At 41.8% G+C, this 22,764-nt stretch overlaps 1 protein-coding gene across 3 annotated transcripts in view; it reads left to right on the top strand.

Moving 5' to 3' along the window:
• mtus1 (microtubule associated scaffold protein 1) overlaps positions 1–22,764 on the top strand; it is a 148,950-nt gene that overhangs the window by 33,587 nt on the left and 92,599 nt on the right. For all 3 annotated transcript variants that reach the window (XM_033029476.1, XM_033029459.1, XM_033029467.1), the window contains exons 2-3: positions 4,028–6,335; positions 15,557–15,758. In XM_033029476.1, coding sequence (XP_032885367.1) covers positions 4,179–6,335; positions 15,557–15,758 — 2,359 coding nt within the window. In that variant the 5' untranslated portion in view covers positions 4,028–4,178. The remainder of the gene's footprint in view (positions 1–4,027; positions 6,336–15,556; positions 15,759–22,764) is intronic.

The raw sequence follows: 22,764 nt of genomic DNA, 5'->3' as shown, positions 1-22,764 counted from the left end.
ATCAGGACTTGGAGTGGAGAGGGGAGAGAGAATAGATAATTAATTTATTATATTTCTCATAAAGATATAAAGGGGAATGCAGAGGCAGAAATGAGGGATCATTTGCAGACCTGGAGAGATAAGGAATGACTGGAACATGGAGCCAGCTGGGGAAGGTGTGGTTTGGAGGTAGAGACAGTTAAATTGGAATTTTAGTTGGAGTTCTTAAATTGGAGGAACTCAGCAGGTCGGGTAGTGTTTGGAGAAAAATGGATAGTTAAGGTTTGTAGTCTGGCCCCCAAAAATCAAAACTTAGAGTGAAGTAACCAGTATAAGAGACGAGTGGGGCATGCGTTGGGTGGAGACAGATGACGAGATGTTGATTGGCGGATACTTCAGATTGGAATGGGAAGGGTGGTGATAGCAACAGAGGCTGGGAGGTACGAAGTGGGGATCAAAACACTGCAGATTCTGGAGTGTGAAGATTGGAGCTGAATAAGAAATGATGGGAACAACTGGGTGAAGACTCGACCAATTCAAAGCTGAATGCAGAGGAAATGTGCTCCCAAATTATTTTATTTAGTATGCAATAGAGCTTATAATTGGCAGGACATACATAGATGAAACCTGCAGAAAGGTACATGGCCATAATGTTCAAGCAAAACTTTTTTTTTGGTAGATCCAGATTATAACTTAATGCCTGAAGTCGCCAATGTTTTCCTCCTTCCTCTTGACAATCTCTGGAGAAAATGTTACGTTTTTAGAATTAAGGGAGAGAGCATGGATTTGTCACCCAACCGAGTCCACACTGACCATTGATCATCAATCAGTTCGTGCTAGTTCTGTTTTACCCCACCTTCATCATGCATTAGGGTGCAATTTAGAGACCAATTAACAGCAAACCCACATGTATTTGGGAATTGGGAGGAAATTGGAACACTCTGAGGAAACCCAGCCAGTCACAGAGAGAACTTGCGAATTGCATTCAATCTGCATAAGACATAATAGCAGAATTAGGCCATTCAGCCCATTGAATCTGCTCTGCCATTCGATCATGGCTGATCTATTTTTTCCCTCAACTGCATTCTCTTGCCTTTTCCCCGTAACCTTCGATGCTCATGCTAATCAAGAACCTATCAAGGCATTTGGCGAGCTTGCCTTGATCAGTCAGGGCAGAGTACAGGGGTTAAGATGCCATCTTACAACTAAGATATTGGTAAGGTGGCACATGGAATTTTATATGCGTTTTATTGCCCAGCTGTAGCAAGGATTTCATTAAGATTGAGAGGATGTTACTTGGATTGAAGAGCTTGAATATGAGGAAAGGCTGGACAGGCTGAGACTTTAACTTGCGTACCATGGCCTTTGGTGTGTATATATAGTCAAGTCAAGAGTATTGTAATATGTCCCAGACAGAACAATTAGGGTTATTTACAGTCAAAGATCCCATAAGGTACAGCATGGGCAGATAAGGTGGCAAATCAAGGTCAAAGGTCAAAAACTTTATTTGCCATTTGTGCTTACACACATAGGAACTCTTGTGCGGTTGTTCAGAGAGTCAAGTCAAGTCAAATTAAAAAGACACACAGAAAGACACATAATCTATAAAAACATATACTTCTCTAAAAATAAAAAAGAAAGTGCCTAAAACCCTATATAAAGGGGAAAGTGAGAACATTGTAAATTGCACAAACCCTATATAAAAGTGTCGATTGCATTGTAAATTGCACAGGCCCAGGAGACAATATAATATGATATAATATGATATGCTATGAGGTAGGTCAGGACATCAGTTCATTTTGTTTTGGCCAAGAGTCTCACTGTGGCAGGGAAGAAGCTCTTAAAAAAGCGTGTCCTATTTGTGGCGATGCTGTCCGCTCGTCTGTGCCTGAGGTTGTATGTGCAGTTTTTGTGTTTGAGCAGGGAGTGAGCTGGATGTAGTGTGTCTCTGATGATTATCTCTGCCCTTTTTTGACAGCGCTGTGTGTAGATTGTGTCCATGGAGGGGAGTTCCGTTCTGATGGGATACTTTATTAGTTTGGGCATGGAATATAAGAGCTGAAGTGTCTGGTACAACTAATATTCATTTGTAGGTGGAGTCGCTGCATAATGGGGAAGTCTGCACTAAAGATAGCTTTGAGTAGATACACTGGGATGTTGCTTAGGATGGAGTGATGTATGAAGCTCACAGATGAGCAGGGTGGTGAAGGCATTTAGCTCGCTTGCCCACAGTCAGAGTAGAGTACTGGAATTGAGATGCCATCTTACAACTAAGATATTGGTAAGAAGGCACATGGAATTTAGTATGTATTTCAGTTGCCCAGCTATAGCAAAGATTTAATTAGACATGAGAGGATGCAGCAAAGATGACCAAGGATGTTACTAGGACTGGAGGGACTGAACGTCAGGAAAGACTGGACAGGCTGAGTATTTTCTGGAGTATAGGAGCCTGAGGGGATGATCATATAGCGATGTATAAAATCGCGAGGAGCAGAGAAGGTGAATATTCAGTCATTTTTCCCAGTTTGGAGAGTCTAAAAGTAAAGGTATGGGTTTAAAATGAGAGGGGAAAGATTTAAAGGACATCTGATGGGCAGGGTTTCAGAGGGTGGTGGGTATATGGAGGAGCTGCCCAAGGAAGCTGTGGAGGTGGGTACAATTATAATGTTTTAAAGACAATTAAATAGGTGCCTGAATGGTTAAGGTCAGAGTCGTACAACAAGCAAACTTGCTGTTAGGCCCAAACTGTCCATACCAATGATTTTGAGGGGTGTCTGCCAAATGCAGGTAAATGAGGTTAACTCAGTAAGGCATCATGTTTGGCATGGATGAGTTTGTCTGTAGAGCCTGTTCCCACGTTGTACAAGGGCAAAGATTTAAGTGATAATATATTTAAATGGTAGTAGATTTAAATGGGAACTGGACAATTCTCTAGATGGAGAAAGCAGACTTGCATAAAAGAGACTTAAATACTTAGTATGGTATTGGCTTATTATTGTCACGTGTACTAACTTGCAATGAAAAGCTTTTGTTGAAATATGTTTGAAACATTACACCTGGAAGATATGAGACTCCTCCTTGCAGGCAAATCAGACCACTTCCAAAAGACGTGGTCTGCATTTATTGACTTACTACAAGAATAAGGTGCATCAGTACTTCAAAAAAGAAATGGTGTCAGGATCTGGTAAAGGGGGGAGGAAAAATACGAAGTTGGTATATCCCTTTTGCGCGGTTTTCATAATAGAGCTTTTTTTTTTTTTTTTTTGTTTGTTTTCGGGGGTCTATTTCTTAACTCTTTTCCTTAACTAATGGGTTTTTTTTTAAATTGATCACTCTTTTCCACTAACACAACTTTCTCTCACTTTCTCTACTTTCTTTATTTCTATCTTTCCTTAAAGCTTAAAAAAATGAAGGGGGACAATAAATGTAATATCTGGCTTGTACTACTGTAATTTACTGTACTTCTAATAAATAAAAATATTTTTTAAAAAAACAAAAAAAAACAAGCTTTTGTTGGTGCGCTATAAGATTAAATCAGATACTACACATGAATACAATCAAGTCACGTAAGTACAACTGGTAGAGCAAAGAGAAAATGATCAGAGTGCAGGATATAGTTGTCCCATGGCAGTATTACAGTTCCAGAGAACAAGTCCAGTGTTCACTGTGAGGTAGGTTGGAAGATTGGGAGTGCACTCTAGCTCTGTATAGATGTGGGCTGGTTGCTGGAACATGGGAATCTTGGTACATGTCTGGCATGAAGATGGTGGACGGTAGGGTCTACTTTTATGGTGTTTTAACACTGACTTTAAACTTTGCACAGAGAAATCTGAACTTCATTCTGGGATTCATCTGTTTTATTTTCTGGCAAATTCTAAACTTGTAAATTTTGTATTACTGTAAGGTTGATACAACTTTGGTCCAGTTGCACTGCAAGCATTGCATTATGATTTGGAATTATCAGATAGCACTCTAAAATTACAAAATCCAGTGAGAATATCTATTGGATATGTAGCAAACCTAACTTTTGTTTTCTGTTCACTTCTAGATAAACGTTATTTGCTTGAAGAATCAACATTCAAGTCGATTCAAATTGCTATTTTGGAACAATTTATCCTTTCTGATTTGCCTCGAGTGTTGTGTGCACTGCTGCTAATGTCAGATTAATATTCCGAACAACTCTGTTGGATATATTTGAAATGAGCTTGCAAGCTAATAACTGCAATGGAATGGATGATTCTTTGCCCGATACAGTAAATAGCGCATGTCAGCCTAATCTGATCAATGACACGAATGACAATAAACATTCCTGTGCACGAACATCTCGTAAAACAGTCCATGTGGCAACCCAATTGACTATTGAAAAGTGTATGATCCCAGATAAGCTAATGTTTGCACGTAGTAGTAGTAATAATAATAATGCCAGGGCAATCTTATCTGACCAAGAATTGTGCGGAATCCCAGATATAGCCGGACCTGAATTAGAAGTGGCTGATGAGCATCTCTGTGATGAAGTTACTAATTCTCAAACTAGCTCTTCAGATAAGTACATGACTGCAAATCTGAGTTGCAACTCCGAGAGTTCTGCTACAATAACAGATCCTGGCTGGTGTGTCCAAAAACGTAAATTATCTAACTCCCTCAAAAGTAAGATGCCTTGCATTGAGCCCCTTGGTGCCAGCCATGCCACAGATTTTGTACACAAGTTAAACTCTAACGTTTCAAATGAAGAGTATCTTCAGAAGACGGTGCATCACGTTTCGGGTAACAGCTTGAACTTTGATAAAATTCGCAATACCAATAATTCAAGCATAGGAATTAAAACACGTATAGAAAGTTTAGAATATCTAATATTGCCTTGTGAAGCACAGTTGGAAATGAAAGGTGGTTGTCTTGGCAGCACAGAATTTGAATCTACTGTGTCTGTCCCTGAATTGTCAGTATTTTCCAATAGTTCGTATGAACCAATTGTCGTGTCAGATCAGTCACTGGATGTTTTTGAATCTGTGGGTGACTGTGAGCTGACAGATGACCTGCTGACTACATATCAACTGCCAATGGAAGTTGTCTTTGATTCCAAGGACCCTCTTGAAGGGCTATCAAATCAGCAGCCAGTCGTCGATGAAAAGGCGCAAGTACTTTGTCAAGCAGAATTGGGTCAGAGAGCTAGATTCTCTATCGGCCCCTCCCAAAATCCTAATTGGAACGATAGGGAGAACACTGATCGTGAGAAATTCCGTTCCACTGATGACCTCTGTGTGAAATATCAACCAAAGGAAATGGTACATGAACAGTTGGGAGCTACAAATGAACAAACCACCAAAGTTGACAGTAAGAAACCTATGCAAAGGAATGAAGCTTGCAGAAAGCCAGCCAACTGGGCAATGGATGCCACTTTTATGGTGTTGCAGGAAGCAAATAATTCAAATTCCGCATCTGAAAGCACCAATTGGAATGGTGATACAGAGGAACCTGTACCTCAAGCAAGGGAAAAAAATGAGGAAACATTTCTAATTTCTAATTCAATAATTCATGAAGATGGAAATACTTACTCTCAAACATCAACCCCATTGCCAAAGTCCACAGGAATGACATTCTTCAGCCCTCCCTATATGAATCCAACTGGCAGAATGGATGGGAACTACACCACACCTGTAAAAGAGTCTCCCATTAACATGCAGCTGCATACAACCAGAGACCCAGTACAGAGGCAATGTTACAAGGTAAAACATAATGCAAATATGAAAGCAAAATTGGAGATAAAATGTTACCCCAAGCCTAACTTTAACAATGTCAAACCTAAAGTTGTATCCAGAGTTCAGACAAATTTGTCACCAAAAAATGTCTCCCCTTCATCTGAAGGTTCATCAAAAAATGTTCCAAGGTCCGTCGGTTCCATTCCATCACCACGGTCTCCATGTTCCCTCTCTTTTCCAAAAGCCTTAACTAAGGATCAGCTTTCCAAATCTGCACTAAAAGCAAAGTCGGCAGTCTTGAAATTGCAGAATGTTGTGTATAAGAAAATGCTCCCTACAAACAAGCAGCGCGTTTCGATTGCAGAGAAGATCTCAAAGTCCAATTGTAAGAATGCTCTAGCCTCAACATCTTCAAAACCGGCTTTAATTGATGGACCCTCAAGTCAAGTACACAACTCATTGCAGTACTCTGCTAGCACAATTCAACTTAATAAAACTTTTCATTGTAATGGAAGTGAGAGAACAAACCTTTCAAAGCAACTTGTTCCTGATATTGAAAAACCAAGAGCCAGATGTTCGAGTCTGGCAAGTGATCACCAAGTTGATTTAAATGTTCCAGCTTCTGTGCCGAAAGTGGAGAAGGCTTGCAGCATAGAAGAAGTAAGTGGTGACTGTTATTGCTGTACGTTTTGAAATGCGAGCCTTTTTGTTAATGGTTAGAGCCACATTGTTAATTTTCTGTTATGACCAATCACAGCTACAGGTGACATCATTTGAATAGTTTTATTACTAGACGTTTGGATTAAAATTCAAGTGTGCATTTATTTGGGTTAATTAAAGATCAACTCTAATCTCTCCAATTTTTCTCACTGCTACTATTATCGGTCCAATGTACTGCAAGTGGGAGAGGAAGAAATAAAGCAAAACAATGTAGTGGATATAATATGAAAGTACTAATTGAGCAATGGCAGTGCAAGTGGTTGCGGCACTGGCTGAGAAAATAGCTGAAGGCTTGGAAGTTAGTTGTGCAAAGGGGAAACTCATTTTGGGCATGGCTGAAAATCGCAAAATATTATTTTGTACTTTTCAGTGATGTTCAGTTAGGAATTAATGTTTGGAGAACAGACTGCAACGTTCCTTCCATAACACTTGGGCAAAATAGAGATGAATATAAATCTGATGAATTCCAAACACTATTACAGAATACATTTATTAATTGATGGAGTAGCATTCAGCCTAGTGTTTATTTCTCATTAGTTTGGGCTGCTGGATCCCAGCCAACTAATTTAACCAATGCACAACTGAATTTCTATCTTGTGTGATGATTATTATCACTGTAACAGATGTGGCATTCCTGAGTTCTGGATTTAATAGCTATCGTCTGGGCCAATGACATCTGCTTTAATTCCTTCATGACTGCTGGCAAAATAATATTGAATTAAATTGTAACTAAAATGCCCTTTTTGATAAATATGACATTCAATTTTAAACTATCGATCATTTATTGACTTGGGGATAAGCTGATCTATTCCTGCCCAATGTGGCTTGAAATCCACAGCAGCAAGGCTGATTCTTATCCGTCCTTGAATTTAATGAGTTGTTAAGACCATTTCAAAATAGAATTCAAGTTAGAGTAATGTGTTGGTGTTGGCCAGTGGGAGAGAATTGAAGTATGCAGCTGCAAAGTGGAAAACATGGGAATATTGTATATTTGGGAAGGTGGAAAGCTGCTGCTTGTATTACAGCTTAATTGTAAATGTTTTTCAAACTATCTAGGATTACCTTCATGATCCATTTTTAACCTAATGTAAAGTGGAATTGCCTGATTTGAGATTTAGAAAGGATCTGCAGAAAAATAAAAACAGCAGTGCTACTTTGGAAATGCAGTTGTAGGTTGAATAGCTTCCTATTCATCCTGTGGGTGAGCTCTACAGAAAGTATATTGGAAATGAAGTGAAGCACTGCAATGAAAATATTTACAGCTATTGTACTCTGGTAGGTTAAATCGTGGCATGCTTTCCATCGTCAATCAAATGAGATGCAGATAACTCTGAACAGCACAGGGATATTGCAGTTTCTCAGGTGGTGGTGGTGAGGTTCAGGCAAGCTCAAAGCCATGTATGCTACAACTCTAAAGATAGTCAAAGTGCTGGAGTAACAGTGGGTCAGGCAGCATCTCTGGAGAAAAAGTATGATACGGTGGTTGGAAAAGGTTAGGGCGTCCTGCCACAGGACAGGGGGAGATACAACGAGACCTGGGTGTCATGGTACATCAGTCATTAAAAGTAGGCATGCAGGTGCAGCAGGCAGTGAAGAATGCGAATGGTATGTTAGCATTCATAGCAAAAGGATTTGAGTATAGGAGCAGGGAGGTTCTACTGCAGTTGTACAGGGTCTTGGTGAGACCACACCTGGAGTATTGCGTACAGTTTTGGTCTCCTAATCTGAGGGAAGACATTCTTGCCATAGAGGGAGTACAGAGAAGGTTCACCAGACTGATTCCTGGGATGTCAGGACTTTCATATGAAGAAAAACTGGATAGACTCGGTTTGTACTCGCTAGAATTTAGAAGATTGAGAGGGGATTTTATAGAAACTTACAAAATTCTTAAGGGGTTGGACAGGCTAGATGCAGGAAGATTGTTCCCGATGTTGGGGAAGTCCAGAACAAGGGGTCACAGTTTAAGGATAAGGGGGAAATCTTTTAGGACCGAGATGAGGAAAACATTTTTCACACAGAGAGTGGTGAATCTCTGGAATTCTCTGCCACAGAAGGTAGTTGAGGCCAGTTCATTGGCTATATTTAAGAGGGAGTTAGATGTGGCCCTTGTGGCTAAAGGGATCAGGGGGTATGGAGAGAAGGCAGGTACAGGATACTGAGTTGGATGATCAGCCATGATCATATTGAATGGCGGTGCAGGCTCGAAGGGCCGAATGGCCTACTCCTGCACCTATTTTCTATGTTCCTATGTTTCTATGTCATTTGTAGCTGGCCCTGATTGTTCCTGGTCTTTATTAGCCTCCAGCTCTTCACCAACCCCCCACCACCCCTACTTTCTTTTTTTTTTTTATTAGAAGTACGGTAAGTTACAATAATACACAACTGAGCTGCTGAGTTACTCCAGCACTTAGTGTTTATCTTTGATATAAACCAGCATCTGCAGTTCTTTATTTCGGTACATTTTTTGTACCGCTTCATTTTTTGAACTTTAAAAAAAAGATAGAAGTAAAGGAAGTAAGGAAAGTGCGCAAGAGTCGTGAAGGTGCAGGAGAGTGTTGAGAAAAGAAAGCCCCTTAGAAAAGAAGTTAGAGAAGGAAGCAAAGAAAGAAGGTAGACCCTAGAAAAGAAGGAAAAAGAAAGGAGAAACAATCGCTCTATTATAACATTAAACTCCGCAGAAAGGGGACTACCAACCAAGTCCGTTTTTGTTGGGGGGTTTTTTAGAGGTGCCAGATCCTGGCACCTTTTATTTATTTATTTATGTATTTGTTTTTTAAATTACTATTGCACCTTATGCTTGTAATAGTTCCAAAAACGTAGACCACGTCTTTTGGAAGTGGTCTGCTTTGCCTGCTAAGAGGAATCTCATCTCTTCCAGATGTAGTGTTTCACATCACCCCTACTTTCAGTCTGAAGAAGGTTCCTGACCCAAAACGTCACCCCTCTTTTTCTCCAGAGATGCTTCCTGAGCTGCTGAGTTACTCCAGCACTCAGTGTTTATCTTTGATATAATCCAGCATCTGCAGTTCTTTGTTTCTGTACTATAACTTCAATTGGTACACTTAGCATTTTGATGCAACACTTGGAATTTCCAACTACAGGTGCACAGCCTTTTATCCGAAAGCCTTGGGACCAGACACTTTTCGTAATTCAGAATTTGTCGGCCTTTGGAATGGAAATTTTTTAGCGTAGATTTTAATGGCTGGCTCAGTGGTAGAGTGATCGGCTCATATCCGCAAGGTCGCGAGTTTGCGCCTTGATCCCGGCAGTTATTCGGTCGCGAGTTTGAGTCTTCAATGTAGTTTTTTCTTGCAGAATAAATGTTAGTATGAAATGCAGTGTAGGAGAGGTCTACTGACTGTGTGGGCAGAACTTTGGAAGTGATTGCCCACCAGTCTAAAAAGCCGCTGTGTCTCCCTGTCCCTGGGATAGCAGGGGGCGATCAAACAGCACAATACCCCCCTCCCCCTCCAACTCCAGAGGAATCCGCTCCCCGATGGGCCGCTACGGCGACAAGTGGCAGTTTGCCCACAGCCCGAGCTGCGCCCCCTCATCCGCCACCCCAAGAACAAGACGTACCTTGCACACCATCAGCTTCTGCCCCTACGTGTTCCCCTGGAGTTGGAGCGGGGCTGGGTTGGAGTTGCTGCTGGCTGTGGGTCTCTGGGATCTCCGTGCTTGCAGTGGGCCTGGGGGTCGGTGTCCCGTTGGTCCTGACGTCTCCGGTGACTGGCACTGACCTGCTGGTATCGCTGACGTGAAGACAGTGCAAAGCCCCCGCGCCGGTGCAATGAGCGGGGAGCTGAAGAGGGGAGGGAAGGGGTCACACACATGGCCGGGAAGCAGAGGGGTGTAGGTGGGGTGAAACTGAAGGGAGCGACAATCTGCTGCTGCCTGCCCGCTGAGTTAAAAAGTTCCCACGCAAGACTCACGATACACTGTGTATCGTGAGTCTACCGTGGGAACTTTTTAACTCAGCGGGCAGGCAGCAGCATATTATCAATTATTAACCATCCCGCGCAATATACCTTCTCTATGGGGATTTAGTTCCCCTTTCTTTGAGGACCGACCCAAGGTTCGGCTGTCACCTCTGTGGGCCGCCGTCGGTGAACGTTTTCAAGGACCTTTCTTCAAGGACAGAAAAAATGTCCGCTATTCGGAAGTTTTCGTTATTTGGATCTTCGGATAAAAGGTTGTGCACCTGTATTGAATGTTATTCATATTAATACTGTGATGGTTGGATTTTATGCCTTGAGTTTTCAGGGAACCCAGTCATTTTAAAGGAAACGTTGTTTCCTGGAATTTAAGTGGAGTGCAGGAAATGTCACCTGGTGAGCCAGATGCTGAATGGTTAGGATTTAGAAACATAGAAAATAGATGCAGGAGTAGACCATTCGTTCCTTAGTGCCAGCACTGCCATTCAATGTGATCATGGCTGATCATCCACAATCAGTACCCCGTTCCTGCCGTCTCCCCACATCCCTTGATTCCACTAGCCCTAAGAGCTCCACCGAACTCTCTTTTGAATGCATCCAGTGAATCGGCCTCCACTGCCTTCTGAGGCAGAGAATTCCACAAATTCACAACTCTGCGTGAAAACGTTTTTCCTCATCTCAATTCTCCACCAGATGGCGCCAGCAATGGCTGCCTCGTCTCTTCTTTGTGTATTATTAGTATGTGTTAAATGTATGTTTAGTGTTCTTTCAAACGCCCTCAAACTTTTTCTAATCTCTTGCCTTGACGGAGATGCAAATTTTCTTTTTTCTCCCGTATCGTATTTCCGTCCGACTTCGGGAACTCCAAACTGCGGGAGTTTCGATCACCCCGACGCGGGAGTTTCGATCACCCCGACGCGGGAGTTTCGATCACCCCGACGCGGGGGCTTTGACCGCCGGCTGCGGGAGCTTCGATCGCCCCGACGGATGGTTTGACTGACCCAACTGAGAATAAAGAGGAAGTTTTAACATTTTTGCCTTCCATCACAGTGAGGAATGTGGGGAATCCGCTGCGGTGGATGTTTCTGTTAACTTTTATGTAATTTTGTCTTGTTGCCTTTTTATCGTAAGGTAAATCGCTTATCACTGTACCTTAAAGTTGTACATGTGACAATAAAAAACCTTTGAAACTTTTAAATGGCCTTTCCCTTATTCTTGAACTTTGGCCCCTGGTTCTGGACTCCTCCAACATTGGGAACATGTTTCCGGCATCTAGCTTGTCCAATCCCTTAATAATTTTATATGTTTCTATAAGATATCCTCTCATCCTTCTAAATTCCAGTGAATACAAGCCCAGTCGTTCCATTCTTTCATCATATGACAGTCCTGCCATCCCGGGAATTAACCTTGTGAACCTACGCTGCACTCCCTCAATAGCAGGAATGTCCTTCCTCAAATTAGGAGACCAAAACTGCACCCAATACTTCAGGTGTGGTCTCACCAGGGCCTTGTACAACTGCAGAAGGACCTCTTTGCTCCTATACTCGACGACTCTTATAAAGGCCAATATTTCGAGATTTTTTCGAGGATGTATCTAGTAGAGTAGATAAGGGAGAACCAGTGGATGTGTTATATCTGGACTTTCAGAAGGCTTTCGATAAGGTTCCACATAAGAGATTAGTATACAAACATAAAGCACACGGTATTGGGGGTTCAGTATTGATGTGGTTAGAGAACTGGCTGGCAGGAATCAAAGAGTAGGAGTTAACGGGTCCTTTTCAGAATGGCAGGCAGTGACTAGTGCGGTACCGCAAGGCTCAGTGCTGGGACCCCAGCTATTTACAATATATATTAGTGATTTGGACGAGGGAATTGAATGCAACATCTCCAAGTTTGCGGATGACACGAAGCTGGGGGGCAGTGTTACCTGTGAGGAGGATGCTAGGAGGCTGCAAGATGACTTGGATAGGCTGGGTGAGTGGGCAAATGCATGGCAGATGCAGTATAATGTGGATAAATGTGAGGATGTCCACTTTGGTGGCAAAAACAGGAAAGTAAACTATTACCTGAATGGTGGCCGATTAGGAAAAGGGGAGATGCAATGAGACCTGGGTGTCATGGTACACCAGTCATTGAAAGTAGGCATGCAGGTGCAGCAGGCCGTGAAGAATGCGAATGGAATGTTAGCATTCATAGCAAAAGGATTTGAGTATAGGAGCAGGGAGGTTCTACTGCAGTTGTACAGGGTCTTGGTGAGACCACACCTGGAGTATTGCGTACAGTTTTGGTCTCCTAATCTGAGGAAAGACATTCTTGCCATAGAGGGAGTACAGAGAAGGTTCACCAGACTGATTCCTGGGATGTCAGGACTTTCATATGAAGAAAGATTGGATAGACTTGGCTTGTACTTGCTAGAATTTAGAAGATTGAGGGGGGATCTTATAGAAACTTACAAAATTTGTAAGTGGTTGGACAGGCTAGATGCAGGAAGATTGTTCCCGATGTTGGGGAAGTCCAGAACAAGGGGTCACAGTTTAAGGATAAAGGGGAAATCTTTTAGGACTGAGATGAGAAAAACATTTTTTGCACTCTGGAATTCTCTGCCACAGAATATAGTTGAGGCCAGTTCATTGACTATATTTAAGAGGGAGTTAGATGTGGCCCTTGTGGCTAAAGGGATCAGGGAGTATGGAGAGAGGGCAGGTACAGGATACTGAGTTGGATGATCAGCCATGATCATATTGAATGGCGGTGCAGGCTCGAAGGGCCGAATGGCCTACACCTGCATCATACCTTCTATGTTTCTATATGCCATTAGCTTTCTTCACTGCCTGCTGTACCTGCAAACTTACTTTCTGAAGTGTTGAACTGCAGATTATTGGCATATTACTGGCAATGGTTGCTCCCTGCATTTATTGGGTATTGTCACCTAGTGAATATTGTCCGCTCATTCTTTACAATGTTTGGGGGAGCAGCTTATCTACTATTAGTAGGAGGATTCTGTCAATTATTCCCGATGGCAAATAGCAGGGTGTGCCCCTCATTATTGTCAGTTGCCTGTTGTTTACAACATCTGAGGCATGTACTCTGCTCAGATATTCACTTTGTGGATTTGTGACTCAGCTTTTATGGCTAAGTTTTAAAACTAAAGTGGCAAAACTATCTGTTCCTTGTTCTTCATTGGTTAGTGTTTGACCTTTTCAAATATCAGACAAGGGAACTATAACAAATGGATGGAGTAAAGGTTGCTTGATTCGAGGATAGTTGTGATCGAGGTGGTATTCCTTCCTGACAGTCCCTCTGTCTTTGAAGTTCGATCTTGTCATTGGGTAAGGCCTTTGGTGTTTCGGGTAAAGATATCATTGACTGAGCTGAATGTGGGCAATGAAGGGGGACTGTCATGGTAGACAATTTACAGTGGAAACAAAAGACTGGAGGGCATAGCTTTTGGGTGAAAGGAGCAAACTTTAAAGGAGACACGTGGAACATTTTTTTTAGTAACTGATGGATGCCTGGAATGTACTGCTAAGAGTGGTAATGGAGGCCGATACAATAGTGGTGTTTAAGAGGCTTTCAGATAGGCTCATGGATATGCAGGGAGTGGAGGAGTATGGATCATAAGTAGGCAGATGAGATTAGTTTAGCTTGGCATTATGTTCTGCACAGACATTGTGTCCCGAAGGACCAGTCCCTGTTCTGCACAGTGTCACAGCGGTTGAGTTGCTGCTTCACAGCACCAGAGACCCAGTTTCAATCCTGACTATGGGTGCTGTCTGTATGGAGTTTGCATGTTTTCACTGTGACAACGTGGGTTTTCCCTGAGATCTTTGGTTTCCTTCCACACTTTAAAGACATACAGGTTTGTAGGTTAATTGGCTTGGTATAAAAGTAAATTGTCCCTCGTGTGTGTGTGTGTGTGTGTGCGCGTGTGTGATAATGTTAGTGTGCGGGTTCGCTGGTTTGTATGGACTTGATGGGGCGAAGGGCCTGTTTCCGCACTATATCTCTAAATTAAATACTGTTCTATGTCTAATTATGGACTCTTTCAGGGCAGCCCATAGTCTTTGCACACTCAAGCTTCTTTTGGCTGAAACATCCAGGCTTTTAAATGCTAGTACAACTAGTTTCAAATGTTCAGTTATTTATGCTGATACTTATTCACACTTGCAAGGCTCCCAAGGTCTTGATTTACCTATAAAACATGCATGGTTGAACAATCAATGAAGTGGCGTCCAATTAATGCATTAGTTCAAAGAAGATGCGGCACGGGGGCGCAGCGGAAGACTGATGGGCCTGTTTCCGCACTGTATCTCTAAACTAAATTGGTATTTGCTAATCTTTATCCCTTTATTTTGAGGAGATGTTTAAATGTGACAAGACAAACCAGCATTTATTGATTATCTTTGGTATATCAAGTATCTGTTGGATTTAAATGTCAGCCAAGGTTATGAAATGTCTTTTGGGCAACTAGCATCATTGTGTCAAAAGTTTACTTTAGTATTTGAAATGGTTTTAAACTTTCTAAGTGAAGTTCTGAATTGTAATTAGTGCAATAATTTTAATTGATCTGAATTTCCAGTTTTGCATCTTGTAAATTCTATGTGAATGCTCCATAGAGAACACAAACAATGTTAGCACTCAAATGATGCAGCACTTTGTAATGAAGATAAAAGATATTTTTGTCCTTCCCTCTTCCCCATTGTCAGTGCTCAAACAATGCAGTTGGCTGAGGCAGTGTTCTTTTGATGCGTACCCTGTTCATGTATTTGAGATTGTTGTGCAATAATTGTGGAAATTGGCCAACAATGCAAGTCAGCGATCAAAGGCACTCTGAGTGGCTTAACAGTTGCAGTTTTTTTCCATTTTAACATTGAGCCATCAACATTTGAGTGCTTTGCATGAAAAGCTTCTAATTCTCATTTGGACATATTTTTAAAAGTGAAACTACTTACCATGTAAGTAATAGTGCATTGCTCTTCGGTGTATGCTTTTTGGTATGGACAGTTATGCATCATTGTGCAGCAGAATACTGAATGTGCTTAGACTAGTGGTGGCTCATGCAAAACAATCATCTTTCAATGAGTGTTTACACGTGAGACAGAAATAGATGTCTCTAACTACATGTAAGCCTGATTTTGGTCAGTTGATTACATTTTAAGTGATTTGTATAAGATCAGTGGACCCCTTTTCAATTTATTTTTTCCACATAACATTTTTTTTGGTCAGGTTATTTTAACTAAATCAGCACCCAGTGATCAAGGTGGACGAAAACCATCTCTCAGCAATAAGAGGAGCCTACCTATGCCGTCTCAGTCTGCAAAATTAAGAGTGCCATCTTCTGAGTCCAAATTGCCTCTGGGAAGTATGAAGAACCACAACCACTTGGGTGGAGTGCAGTGTCCAACAAATAAGCAGCTGATGCAATCTGGTAAGCTAAACACTAAATTGCTTAAACTTAATGTATAATTGCTTAAGCCACTAGTTTAGAATTGTAAAATGTTTTTGTGATTGGTTATTTAGGTTTGGGTATATTATTGTCACATGTACCAAGGTACAATAAATATTTGTCTTGCATGCTATCTAATCAGATAATACTATATATAATACAATCAAGTTCAATAGGTGAAGCAAATGGGAAGATAGAATGAAAAATCGTTCTCAACATTATAGCACATCCGTTCCATTGACAAATCCCAATGTCTGCAGTGGGGCAGAGGTGAATTGGATAGTACCCTAGGTTATGGAAGGAGCATTCAGAAACATGATAAGAAGGGAATGAGCTGCCTCTGACTTTGGTGATGCACACTTTCAAGTTGTTGGCAGGAGATAGGAGGGGAATGACTGGGATGGGAAAAGTCTTTCTTGGTTCTTTTTCTGAGGCAGCATGAAATGTTGATGGTGGGGAAACTGGCCTGTGTGATGGACTGGCCCACATTTCAAATTCCCATTTTTATTTTGTAAGGTGCTTGCTGAATAATTAATGCTGCTTTCTAGGATTATTTTGATGGAAAATAAAAAATGACTGGATAATCTGTAAGGGGAGTCCTTTGTGCTATAATGTTGAGAACTATATTTTTCATTCTATCTTCCCCCTTTGCTTTCCCTATTGTACTTAATTGTATTTATGTGCAGTATTGTTTGGATAGCATGCAAAACAACATTTTTTTGTACCTTGGTACATGTGCCTTAACCAGTCACTACTTGCTGCTGTAATGAATAGTCTTCATCAATATAATTGCATCCCACAGAGCTTTGTGGAAAAAAACTCAAAGCTTTCAATTACTTTTCCACGCACCATCTGGTAAATAAGGGTTAAATGTTGTAATAGGTTAAGACAGTTTGAGATTCCTACCTTGCCACCAGCAGTGATGTGGTGTTTGTAAGAAAACAAAGCCATTTGATTTGACCAAAAGAATTCGTGAGGTTGGCAAATATTGATCAAGACTGTGAACATGCAAAGAAGTAGTTAATTTACTGTATATTGTATATAACAGTCAATGCAGCCAAATAAATGAGTTTACTGTGAAATAAGTAGGGGGGGGGGAGGACCACATGTCTTTGAAGAGTGTGGATCATTGACTTGCAGTTAAAATCTGGGCGAGACTTCAAGTTTGAACAATCCCTTGCTACACTTTCAATATAAACATTGCCATTTAACGAAATGTTTTTTAGATGTTTCAGCCACGGCAGCTTGCCAATGCTTTGCCGTTGCTAAAAGCAGTAAACACTGGAAACATTGAACAGCATGTGGGGCATTTCTGGAATGCTGCCTCTTGTTCCTTCCACAGATGGTGGCTGGGCTGGTTGAACATTTTGAGTATTTTCTGTTTTTGATTCATTCAGCTGAGTTGTGAAGGCACTTTAAGTGTGTTTTGGTTTAATTATGCCCTGCCGCCTTCGCATTGCTCCATTAATAACTTGCCTTTCTTCCAATTAGTTTTTTTCAACTTTGACATTCAAAGCCAAATAATTATCAATATCTAATTCCAATGCAGAAGAGGCTGCAGTGACTAAATCTGCCAAGTCAGCAATGGACATTTTCTGCTTCTTGTAACAAGATTTAGTTTGCAAATGTCTGCTTTTGCCAGATTTGAAATACAATAGTGATTCTGAATATTTTTGGTTCGTGCTACATTGTGAACAAAGAAGTTCTTGTCAACTAAGTAATTGAAACCAAATGTAAATTCCTTGTTGAGGCTACTGAGTCAAACAGCCTGGGTTGAGGTTAAATTATAAGGTATGCGCACTTGGATTATAGTTTAATTTTAATCACTTGTGTAGTGTCACTCAGTGCTGTAAATTAAAAACGTGTAGTTTTGCAGATTGTTGCACTCAACTGGACAATTGCCTGTACACAAATTTGCTGGAGAAACTCAGCGGGTGCAGCAGCATCTATGGAGCGAAGGAAATAGGCGATGTTTCGGGTCGAAACCCTTCTTCAGACTGATGGGGGGTGGGGGGGAGAAGGAAGGAAAAAGGGGCCCGAGGGCGGGCGGATGGGAGGGTGGGAGGAGACAGCTAGAGGGTTAAGGAAGGGGAGGAGACAGCAAGGGCTAGCAAAATTGGAAGAATTCAATGTTAATGCCATCCGGACGCAAGGTCCCCAGGCGGAATATGAGGTGCTGTTCCTCCAATTTCCGCTGTTGCTCACTCTGGCAATGGAGGAGACCCAGGACAGAGAGGTCGGATTGGGAATGGGAGGGGGAGTTGAAGTGCTGAGCCACCGGGAGGTCAGGTTGGTTATTGCGGACTGAGCGGAGGTGTTCGGACAATTGCCTTTTTAGGTTTAATTTGAAGATATTTCCTCAACTTTTATTTGCTTAGCTTTGCATAAGATGAAATTCAATCAATTCCCCAACACATGGTTGTAAATGTAAGTGCTTGCTAAGGAAAGTGTTTTTAAAATGTTGTACAAAATGTGTAGGACAGCAGACCAACTCAAAATACAGTGTGAGTGAAGCTTATTTCTCTGATGCAATGGAAACTGGAAATGGGTTTCAAACCTTGTAACTTTTAATTTGGTCACACACTTAACTGGAAGTTTGAAATGAGTGGACACTTCTCAGAATAATTGCAGCATCAGCAGGGCAAAAATGTTTCTTTTTGTTTTGGGATTGCTTTTTGTAGCTCCACTGCCATTCATGAGTCAAATGGCAATGGGCTAGTCAAGACTTGCCTTGTGTGGGTGGAAATGCTTGCCTACTTGATACTCTGAAGTCCAGGTCAGAGCAATCTGCCAAGTGGGTCATTAATAACATTGCTCTGCCCCTTACTCTGGGATTTGAGAATGGTAATGAGATTTTCACTTTTAAAAATTGTTTATTGGCAATTATCCAGTTGCCATGAGTTAATAGTAATGTACGTGTGGGGTTTTCGAGAGTAAGGAGCAAGGTTAATTTAACCAGGGTGATACGGGCCAACTGTTAGGCTTTGTTGTATGCAGAAAGACGGCTGGCCCTAAAAACCTTAGCTGTTGTCAAAAGCTCTGTATTTAGGGCGAGTAGTACACAAGATGGACAGGTCACACTTGAACTGGAGAGGGAAAGATTTGCTGGAGCTGCTTGGGAGGATTTAAAGTTGATTGGCAGAGGGAGAGGTGGGTGGGTGGGGGTGGGTGGGGGTGGGTGGGGGGGGCTGAGAGAAGGGCAGTGTTGGCAGCTCAATGTTCCAGGGTATAGTTGCAGCAGCTGTGATAAATGTACATGTAAGAGAGGGAGGGGGTTGCCTTTTTAGGGAAGACCTAACTACAATACAGTACTTTCTTGGGTTGCACACTTTCCGGTGAGGCTCTATAAGTAGAGCTTGGGAATTAGAAGGTGCTGGCTTGTCTTTGCTGGGTCAACAATTTGTCAACCGAATTGTTAATAAAGATTAAAAAATGAACATTGTCAGTAAATGTGATGCCAAAATTGGTGGTACAGTGGATGGTAAGGAAGGATATGTGTATGTTTACAATACTGGAGAGATTTTAGCACAGAACATTAAAAATGTCATATCTCCACTGTTTCAAGTAGTTTGGTGTTAATTTTTTCAGGGATTGTTACCCAAATGTGCAAGAGATAGTAGAGATAAAATCAACTTAGTAATTAAATTAATTCCCTGGTTCAACCAGTTTATCTCAAAAATATAAATTTTTCGGACATCAAAAATGTGACATGCTTTGACACAATGAAATAAAGAGGCAATTTCTGCATTGATTTCATTATAATTCAAAACATTTTCACGTTTGTTGTTTTGCAGAGGGGGATGTTTCACAGTAATAAGCAAAACATTTGATGAATTTGGCCTTAAGTGCTCTGGCCATATTTCAAAGAGTGTAACGGTGGTTACTCTTGGTGTCCACCCTATTTTAGAGTAACCACTGTTACACCACAATGGCACAAGTTTGAAGAACTCAATAAATGAAATTATGAGAAGAAAGTAACCTTAATATCAAGATTCTGTAAAAGCTGCTGCATGCCAAAATTAGTGAATTGTTTTGTCCACCATCACACGCGTAACACCAGCCTTTTGCAGCATCTATATTTCCATCAAATTATGTACCTGCAGTCTCTTATTATATATGGACAATTACTTCCATAAAGTTTATTCAAAACATGAGAAAGAAATTACAAAAAAAGAATTACTGGAAGAAACAGGAGCTGCTTTCATTTTGGTCCCTTGGACACTGTAATGCGCGTAACACACGTTTCCGTAGATAACAGGAATATTACTCATTTGGTCACATACTCCAGGTTTATAGCAAGAAAGCACATCTCTGTGTTGAAAAACAGCAAAAGTGAAGAAATCAGCTATCATGCTTTAGAAAAAAAATGACTAAAAGGAATCGGGCCATTGTTAAATGTGACCTAGGTGAAAACAAATTAGACAATGAAACTCAAGATGACTTTGAAGCTAGTATGACTTGGGAGGGGATGGGATGGGATGGAGAGAGGGGATGCAAGGGTGGTGAATGTAAGAACAGGAAGATTGGGTAAATGAATGTGTGGCTGAGGAGTTGGTGCTTTATGTTTCTGCATCATTGGGATCTTTTCTGGGGCAGGGGTGACCTGTCCAAAAGAGACAAGTTGCACCTTCACTGGAGGGGGACCAACATCATAGCGGGAAGGTTTGCTAATGCTACACGGAAAGGTTTAAACTAAATTGGCTGGGGGATGGGATCTCGTACAGGACAGAGGCACATGAGAGGCTAGAAGTTGGTAAAGAGGGTGGTGTAGAAAAGGTTAGTGGGAAGAATAGGCAGCTGAAAGGCAGAGAGCGAGAAAAGAGAGTTGGTTTAAACTGCACGTATTTTAATGCAAGGGGCCTGACGGGTAAGGCAGATAAGCTTTGGACATGGATAGGTACGAATGACTGGGACGTTGTAGCCATGACTGAAACCTGGTTAAGGGATGGGCAGCCCAATGTTCCTGGGTGCAGGAGCTCCCGGAGAGACGGGAGTGAGGGAAAAAGAGGAGGGGGGGTTGCATTGTTGGTTAAAGAGGATGTTACGGCTGTGTTCAGAGGTAATATTATGGACGGTTTGTCCAGTGAGGTGATATGGGTGGAGCTGAGGAACAAGAATGGGATGATCACCTTGTTGGGGGTGTACTACAGACCATCGAATAGTCAAAGGGAATTAGATGAACAAATGTGCAAGGAGATTGCAGACAGCTGCAGGTCAAATAAGGTTGTTGTAGTAGGGGATTTTAACTTTCCCAATATAGACTGGGAGAATCATAGTGTGAAGGGTTGTGGATAACCCTTTTGGGACCAGTGTCCACAGTTCTATTCGGTTTAAGATAGTCATGGATAGGGACGGAGAGGGTCTATATGTTAAAATGCTCAACTGGGGTAAGGCCAACTTTGAGGGTATGAGAGAAGGTCTCGCTCAAGATGACTGGAGCAGGTTATTTGAGGGGAAAGGAACATCGGCCAAGTGGGATGGTTTTAAAAGTGTACTGAAGAAAGCTCAGGATGTGTACGTCCCCCCGTTAGAGTGAAGGGCAAAGCAGGCAAACGTAAGGAAGCTTGGCCGATGAGGGAAATTGAGGCATTGGTCAAAAACAAGAAGAATGCATTGGATGGGTTTAGGCAGCTGGGATCAAGTGCATCCCTGGAGGAGTTTTGGGAGCTAATGAGTAAACTGAGAAAGGAGATCAGAAGGGCAAAATAGGGCCAGGTGATAGCTCTGGCCAGTAGTATTAAGGACCATCCCAAAAGATTGTATAAATACATAAGGAGGAAAAGGGTAACTAGAGAGAATGGGACCTCAGGAATCAAAGCGGTCACGTCTGTGGAGCCACAGGAGATGAGCAAGGTATTGAATATTTCTCCTCTATATTTACTGAGGAGAAAGACAGTAGGACGGAGGAACTTGGGGCAGTCAATGGAAGTGTCTTGAGAGCATTTAGTGTTACCGTCGAAGAAGTACTGAAGGTAGACCAAATCTCCAGGGCCTGATCATATATATCAGACAACATTGCAGGAAATGAGAGAGGAAGTTGTGGGAGCACTGGTTGAAATTTACGAGTCATCCTTAAATACAGGAGACGGAAGACTGGAGGGTGGCAAATGTCGTGCCTCTTTCCAAGAAGGGCTGCAGGGAAAATCCTGGGAACTATAGGCCGGTGAGTTTAACATCTGTAGTTGGAAAATTACTTGAGTATTGTGAGGGATAGGTTATACAGGCATTTGGATGGGCAAGGGCTGATTAGGTATAGAGCTGTAGATGTGTACATGGATTTCAGTAAGGCATTCGACAAGATTCCACATGGTAGGCTGCTCTGGAAGGTTGGATCGCCTGGAATCCAAGGAGAGATAGCTGAAAGGATAGCAAATTGGCTCCATGGAAGGAAGCAGATGGTGATGGTGGAAGTTTGCTTCTTGGACTGGAGGACTGTGACTAGTGGTGTGTCTCGGTGGTGGGGGTGGTGGGGGGGGGGGGGGGGTCTGTGCTGGGCCCGTTTGCTATCTACATCAATGATTTGGATAAAAACATACAGGGAAAGATTAGCATGTTTGCTGATGATACAAAAGTGAGTGGTTTTACAGATAGTGAAGATGGTTGTGAAAGATTGCAGCAGGATCTGGATCAATTGGAGGAATGGTTGATGGAATTTAATACAGAAGTGTGAGGTGTTGCATTTTAGGATGTCGAACAAGGGCAGGACCTACACAGTAAATGGTAGGCTGGGTAGTGTTGTAAAGCAGAGGGATCTTGGAGTATAGGTGCATGATTCCTTGAAGGTTGAGTCGAAGGTGGTCAAAAAGACCTTTGGCACTTTGGCCTTCATCAGTCGGAATATTGAGTATAGAAGTTGCGAGGTCATGTTGCAGTTGTAAGATGTTGGTGAGACTGAATTTAGAATATTGTGTTCAGTTCTGGGCACCATGTTAAAGAAAATATTGTCAAGCTTGAAATGGTTCAGAAAAGATTTCCGAGGTTGTTGCTA

Source organism: Amblyraja radiata, chromosome 1 (genome assembly GCF_010909765.2).
Source record: "Amblyraja radiata isolate CabotCenter1 chromosome 1, sAmbRad1.1.pri, whole genome shotgun sequence".
NCBI lineage: Eukaryota > Metazoa > Chordata > Chondrichthyes > Rajiformes > Rajidae > Amblyraja > Amblyraja radiata.
Note: the sequence above shows the minus strand (reverse complement) of the source record. Positions and strands in the feature narration are given on the sequence as shown.